Genomic DNA, 7500 nt, shown 5'->3' with positions numbered 1-7500 from the left:
CAAAGTTAAAATGTGTGGGATAGCGTAGAGAAAGGGATGAAAAAAATCCCTACCTCCGGTCGACAGTTATTTTAAAAGATTGTACACAGCACTTTAGTGGGTGCTGCAACCAGCCGGCGCCAGCCCACACGGTTTATGGTTGGCCCAGCCCCACCCTCCTCATTGGGGTGCCACCCTTTCTCCTCCCATCACTCCCCTCACGCATCACTAACAAGCAGTAGTGGCAAGGCACTGTCTCTTGATCTTGTATGGTACTCTCACTAAAGATTAGAACCGAGGTTAAAATGTTTGTAGTGACGTTTTGTTGAAGATTGAAATGTTTCAGCACAGTGGTTAAGTCAATTATTGAAGTTTACATTGCGAGTGTGAAGATTGTGGGCACTGGTGCAAGGGGATTAGTTGTCTACAGCTTGTAGGATTCACGAGTTTTTCCGGCCATTCATTTCCCGTGAGAGTATCAGGGATAGTGAATAGACCTCGAGTAACAGGCGTTACGGTGGCAAGAGAGAAAGGGTAACGAGGCCAAGCCATACCTCCACCTGGCCAGTAACAGTAACAACGCTAGAAACAATGCTGGCAGAGGATAGCTAACTGGAGCGGTTGGCCGTCGGACTGTTCACCTTTCAACATTGGGTAGAAAAACCTTGGATGTTCAAATGGAATGCATCACTCCATTTTATACATATTGTATAAGATACATTTTTACATATAATACAGTTGAAAACGTCCTACGTACACGCTAGTGTGGCCTGGATGACAAAAGTCTGGCGTTATGGCTCAAAGGACTGTAACTCTTTCGAAGGCAGCAGTATGTGGCAGTATTATGTAATAAAACTGCTCGAAAATTATTATCCGAATAATTTTATATATAGTGGGGTATGCAATTAGGTACAAAGCATAATGACTAAGACCAACCACCTCCACCACCATACATACATGGGCTGTAGTAAAGGAGACAACTTAGAGTACCACCACATCCCTACTGCTTCAGGGCGACAGGCCCTGTGGCCAATTAGCACACCTCTAGGCTAACTACACTAATACAAACAATACAAAAATTACACAAAACGATTTTAATAACTGCTAATATCAACAGACATGGTGCAAACACTTCAGCATTTAAAGTGTCCAAAGTGAAGTTTGAACAAGAATACATAGTTTGAATGAATATATGAACACAATAAAAACTTCGAGAGAGAGAGAGAAGCTGGTGCCAAAAATTGGGTCAAAAGACCATGTCCGTCTACATCTAAAGCAAACAAAGGTTACAAATATGAAAATGTACATAGATGTACAGTTTATGACAACTGGGTCCCCTAATTAACCATAAATTCTTGATCAATTGCTTGTTGATTTGACAGTCAATTTTAAGAAAGTCAATTACAGAACCAAGGAGTCAAGGTCGGGGGAGAGAGCATTTCCATGGAGAAGTGTGAAAATGTTTGTTTCTTTTTTCTTTTGAAATTCTGAATTAGATCAAAGGCATATTAAAATGCAAATGTCAATTATTAAAGACCCAAACCAAGATGGCAGACCATAAGCAAGGCAAAATCACCAAAATTGTCACACTTCACATCTTCCCCGCAGGAACTGTGAGATCAAGACAGTAAATATTACACCAACTACTGTTAGCTTAGGACATATACAAAATACAGTTTACAAGAAAATTACATCTACATATGCAATATACAACTAGTGCTCAACAGGCAGGTACAGGCCAAGCTAAGATCTTGCTTCATAATCAATATGTACAATTTACTATACAGCAGTAACACAGCTCAGGAGTATATCACCATGTGCTCTGTACAATATGGCGTTTACAAAAGGTACATGTTCCAAATGTACACATCAGCATTTTCTGTACACTAATTTATTACAAAATGTTTACATTACATGCCGCAACATTGGCCTCCTCAAAAAAAATTCAATAATATTCACAGAATTTACAATTTGACAATGTTAGGTCTTTTGGCAAGGGCAGGAGCTCTACAGTATAAACACATGGGCCTGTTCCAGCCTGCATGAGCTGAAGTACAGGGATACAAAGATACAAGATTAACAGATATTAAGACTGCTTATTACATCCCAGAACCAGCAAAACCAAGATCAAATGTGTGAAGTGGTTAGCCTTAATATGCATGCTGGTCTGAAAGAGTTTGAGCAGCATGGTGGTTTTAGCCCAAAAGGTGGGCTAGGGTACAGTGGCCCATGGACCTGGTATGAGGGGGCATGTTATTGACTGTACACATCCTAATGATGGTGAGAAGGATATTCCTGTGACCCTTCCTCATAATGACGGTCTCAGGGCCACTACCGAATTGTGCACTGCAACAGGACCTTGGCAGGCGAACCTTAGATGGGGAGGTGTCCTTGGTCCTATAAAAGATATTTAGATGCAGTACATGTGCCAGTGTCCTAATTCTTTTGCAGCTGGTGAGACAAAAGGTTGTTTAGTGAAAGTGTTGGATTGAAATTTGTATAATATATAATCCAGACACCAGTCTACTAGCACACAGGCAGGACATGCCAGAACTGTGCCTGATTTATTGGTGGTATTGTAGTATCACACTGACATTACAAACACACAAACAAGTAAGAAAATATAGAATATTCAACTGTACAGATTTATACAGTAATGCCCAATATTACATATTGAAATTGCCTTTATATATACCAGTTGATACAATGTACATCAAATTTTACAATGCGCTAGGCCGAGTTGACCCATTGGCTGGACGAGGGCAGAGTCCCGTTCCTAAATTAGGACACGGGCAGGGCAGGCACCTCACACTCCCTTTATATTCTCACACACTCACACGCGCACACACGCAGTCAAGTACACTCATTCGCACAAATGCACATCTTCAGTTGTTTTGGTGCGCATGGCCACTTTTCCACTTGGTCATGGTAACATACAAAGCAACACCAGCCAGCAATTTGAGCGTTACACTGTCCCCCCCTAAAAAAAGTTATCTGTGCCAGGCTCTTTATTTTAGTTTTGCTAGGTCTACATCTACATCCAGTGTTCTAGGGTGCAGATGCTAGTTCAGGGGACAGGATTAGTCGTCACCTTGTCCAAAACTCAGAAATGGGCTGCCTTCCACATGCTCTACTTCAATCGCTTCAGAAGTACCATGGTTTGGCCTGCCCAGGCAAACATGGCTTCTAAATTCTAACATTATACACCACTACTTATATGAAAGAAAGAGCAATACAACAGTAGGTAACAACATTTACCAATTGGGTAAAAAGTGGCAAACAGGTATATGTCTAAGATTCAAAATTGATATATATGGGAAAAGCTCACTACAGCAAAATCATGCAAATAGCCACAAGCCCACAATAATGAATAACATGCTCTATCAAACTACAAGAGCCTAGCTGAAAAGTTACTATGCATTAAGGGCACACCAAAATAAGTTTGAATTAATGTTAATTTAACTCTTCCGTTATCAATTGTGATCTTTTTTTTTTCTTTTTTTTTTCAAAAAATCATACTGTATTCACTGTCACATAAAAATCTTCTCATCTTCAAAGATCAGAATTGTCAAGGTAGAACCATGATTACCTTGATACACAAATTTTAAGATATGCTTATCAATAGCAATAACATGTTAACTCAATAAAAACTAAAGGATTCCTTAATTCCACTCCACATATGAACTAATTTATTCCTCCTAATTTTTTCCAGTAAAATAAGGGAAAAATATATAAACAATAATAACTTGCAATTAAAACTGCTTTTCAGCATCTTATATATCACCTATGAACCTTCTTGTAAGGCTAACTAATTAGTTTATTTTTTTTTTAAAAAGAAAGACAAATATAATAATAATAATAATAAAAAAAAATCATTTAGTCCGTGCAATCAGACCAGACTGATTATGCTTGTGTTTCAAAACAAAAAAACATAGACCTCTGAATATTGTATTCCATCAATCAATAAGGCTATGAACAATCTTTTGGATTATACACTTCATGTATAATGGAAAACATCAAAAAAGCTAAATCATGTGCATCACACCACAAACATCAGTTTCATGATAAAAACTTCGTGCTCAGAAAATTTCTAGAATGAATTCTTCGTTTAATTGTACACTTTTCTTTCCCTTCAAATCTCTCTCTCCTGTTTTTTTCTTCTTCTTTTCCTTATGGCTTTCTCGCTCGATGGAAAAGTGAGATGTGGCAGGTGGTGGTATGACTCCAGCTTAAAGAGGGCTTGTCATATTGGGCCCCATTGAGTCGGGGGCATTCTTCATGAAGTACTTTTCTAACTTAGCCAAAATGTGTTTACCTGAAGGGGGTGAGGAGAAGACAATGATGATAATCAAGTAACCATACAATAAGCAACTTAGTATTTAGTTCTGTATATCATGCTTTGCTCTCTGATCTATGTAAACAAAACCTTAATATCTTGTATGCAGTTATGGTCATAATCTATACTTGGCTACAGCAATTTTTCACAGTGAAAGGAAAAACAAGACACTCACCATAAGTATATTTGCGGAGAGTTGAAATGTGTGGGCGGATCTTGTGCATGAGCATTTTTCGCTGTGCAGGTTCGGCCACATCTATCATCTTCTGCACCACATAGTTAGCATACTGATCCTTCATTAACATCAGCAGAGAGCTGTGTGCATTGTCGTTATATCCACACACCTGGAAGTGACAACAATATTTTAGATTGGGTTCATACTAAAAGACAGGAATCTTCTACTTTAACAATTCCTGTCATGTCTTAAAGAGCAATATTCACAATCTGGCATTTTTATATCCATTTAATATACAACTTAATAATAAATTTCAAATAAATTCATGAAATGGTTATATAGCAATAAAAAAACAGAAAAGAAAGCGATGTCAATATTCAATCGACGATAGTTATACCTCAATCATATTTACCTCTTCAATGAGCATGGCCCTCTCAGCACGGGTAGCATGCGTCACACATTTCTCTACTACGTTTGAGGCAAATTTATGCTGAGATAGCTTCAGAACCCCGCCACGCACCACGCCAACAATCTTGCTCTTGTCTTCTGGCTTTCCATGCTCTGAGGGAAGGAGAGGAAATATTCCATTAAAATATCTTGTCAAGAAAAAATATATATTGTCAAGGCTGAAACAAAACAAATTACTCAAAATTGTATATTGGTCCATATCAGAGTTATCCACCACAATAAGTAAATCTTACCAAGCACATGTTGGATGACATAATTGCCATACTGATCCTGCAACAGCTGTTCCGTATGTTGGTGTAGCTCCTCAAGCACTGGGGACGTTTGGTCTCCAGTGCAGTGCTCCAAGATACGCTGAATAACGCGGCAGCCATAGGGGTGTGTGGAGAGGGTGAAGACTTGCCCCTGTATAAGATGAATACAATTTGAATTGCTTACACCTCTTATAAGGAGTACTTTTCAGAAGACAAAACTACTACTTTCAAACTTGTTGCATTATTGACTTTCTATATCTGAAGTACACAGATCTTACTGGTAAAAATAAAAAATAAAAAAAGTTGTCATCACTGTATGGAAATAGAGGTTACCTGGAAAGCATTGATGATGAACTGTAAGGCCATGGGATCCACACACTCAATGCATTTTTGCACGACATGGTTGCCTGTAAATTGAAACATGTGGGATTACAATAAGAACCTAATCCATTTTCAATAAATGGATCATATAACACAAAATACATTGGTTGCATGTGCTGCTCTTAGAATCACCCCTTACCATTCTGATCCTTAACACATTTGAGGACATGGCCATCTAATTCACGCACGATGTCTTTCTGCTGGTCCTGAGTAATGCACTCGAGGGCCTTTTGAATCACACGACATCCATACATCTGCAGTGCTAAAGGCAAAACATGGCCACGGATCTTGTTTGCCAAGACAGTCTTCTGCTCCGGTGTTCCAAACTCAAAGAACTTCTGAATCACATAATTGCCTGAGGAGGAGATAGACTACAATTAAGACCAAGCATTTGGTTTCCATTAGAAAAATTCAGATTCACTTTAAAAAAATTACTTTTAGTGCAAATTCTCTTACAGAAATGCTGCAATTGTCATATTAACATTATTTCCTGATCTGACTTAATATCTGAAGTGCAATTCTACCCCCAAAATTTTTAGATTTTCATCATATTTTTGCAATACATACCAAACACATCAGTCATTAGCGAATAAGCTGCTGTTAGAATTTCGTTGAATACCATCTGCTTCTCAGCTGGTGTTGCTCGTTCAAGCTTTTGCTGAATGAACCTACAAAAAAAGAAAGAAATATGGATAAATAAGAATACTTCAGTGATGTAAATTCCCTACACAAATGATCAAATAAACAGGCATTTGTAAATAATGACAACTTCAGTATTTCACACAAAATATTCAGTCTACTGAAAAATGTTCATACTGTACCTGGACCCATGCTGGTCTTGGCTGAATTCCACTATGTGGTTAGCCAAGTCTCTGAGCTGCAGGTTGGGGAATCGATTGTTTCGGAAGTCCTCCAATAAGCGTGAGCGACCAGTACATTTTTCCAAGCTCAGGTTTCGTTTTATGGGTGGGAATAAGGATGAGGACCCACCAGAGTTGAACATTCCATTTGTGGAACCATTTCGGAACTTTGCTTCTGCTCCTGGTGCTGCCGAGATGACACGGTTTCCAGACATTAGGGCTCCAAGTGGCAGAGCCGAGGAGGTGTTGCTGAGGCTTGGGGGTGGTGTCAGGCTACCAGAGGTTAGACCAATAGGCCCAGGGGATGCAGTAACTGTACCAAGTGCTCCATAGTTGCTAGTCCATTTGCCACTTCGGAAATCTTGAGAAAGTGGTGACAGAACTGAAGTGGTACGGTCTAAAGAATCACGTCTCCCCATGCTGCCTCCAAGACCTGAAAGGAGTTGGTAATCTTTGTCATATAATGTTCCCTTTAACCTTACTGAGGAGAATGTTATGAAGTGCTACTCATAGTTCAGTTAAATTTAGGGGATGCACCTTTTCGACTGAAGACGCTCCATACACTCTTTATTATTAAATGATATTCCAGCTCACAAAATTCAGTTATAAAGTTGTTAATGGATGGGACTTACCACCACCTAAATTGCCAATAGCAGGGGATCCAATGGTGCCCAGGGTGCTATTGCCAAAACCTAGACTACTAGTTTGCAGACCCAACGAGTAGTTGTTGCCTGTTAGTGCATTGGAAGTCTGCAGGCCTTGCGAGAGGGAATCTGCAACAATGAGAAACGAACCACACACTATAATAATCTATGTTGTACTGTTGCATGACAGGATGCACTTATTACACAAGATCAACGTCGTACTGTGACTTTGTGATTAATAAATATTATTAATGAAGGCTAATGAACAACATGCAAGATCTGACTAAGATGGTGCCATCACCCACACCTGTAAATCACAGCACATCCTTGATACAAGTCTGAATAATTTGTGTATGTCCATTTCTTTTCCCTTGGCCAGGGACTGTGTAGCAGTGTTATTAGTATC

The 7500-nt window shown here is 39.1% G+C and overlaps 1 protein-coding gene across 35 annotated transcripts in view; it reads right to left on the bottom strand.

Moving 5' to 3' along the window:
• Positions 1-7500, bottom strand: part of pum (pumilio) — a 253835-nt gene that overhangs the window by 261 nt on the left and 246074 nt on the right. For 13 of the 35 annotated variants that reach the window (XM_086541209.1, XM_086541253.1, XM_086541224.1 and 10 more), the window contains 9 exons: positions 7083-7223; positions 6412-6883; positions 6158-6258; positions 5730-5945; positions 5543-5616; positions 5192-5360; positions 4888-5051; positions 4491-4659; positions 1-4294 (listed from right to left, as the gene is read on the bottom strand). The exon at positions 1-4294 is cut by the window's left edge and continues 261 nt beyond it. In XM_086541209.1, coding sequence (XP_086397335.1) covers positions 4209-4294; positions 4491-4659; positions 4888-5051; positions 5192-5360; positions 5543-5616; positions 5730-5945; positions 6158-6258; positions 6412-6883; positions 7083-7223 — 1592 coding nt within the window. In that variant the 3' untranslated portion in view covers positions 1-4208. The remainder of the gene's footprint in view (positions 4295-4490; positions 4660-4887; positions 5052-5191; positions 5361-5542; positions 5617-5729; positions 5946-6157; positions 6259-6411; positions 6884-7082; positions 7224-7500) is intronic. The other 22 variants (XM_086541275.1, XM_086541280.1, XM_086541291.1 and 19 more) reach the window with 3 other exon arrangements.

Source organism: Penaeus japonicus, unplaced genomic scaffold, assembly GCF_977035675.1.
Source record: "Penaeus japonicus unplaced genomic scaffold, GWHDUDI00000001_assembly GWHDUDI00000001, whole genome shotgun sequence".
Lineage (NCBI taxonomy): Eukaryota > Metazoa > Arthropoda > Malacostraca > Decapoda > Penaeidae > Penaeus > Penaeus japonicus.
Note: the sequence above shows the minus strand (reverse complement) of the source record. Positions and strands in the feature narration are given on the sequence as shown.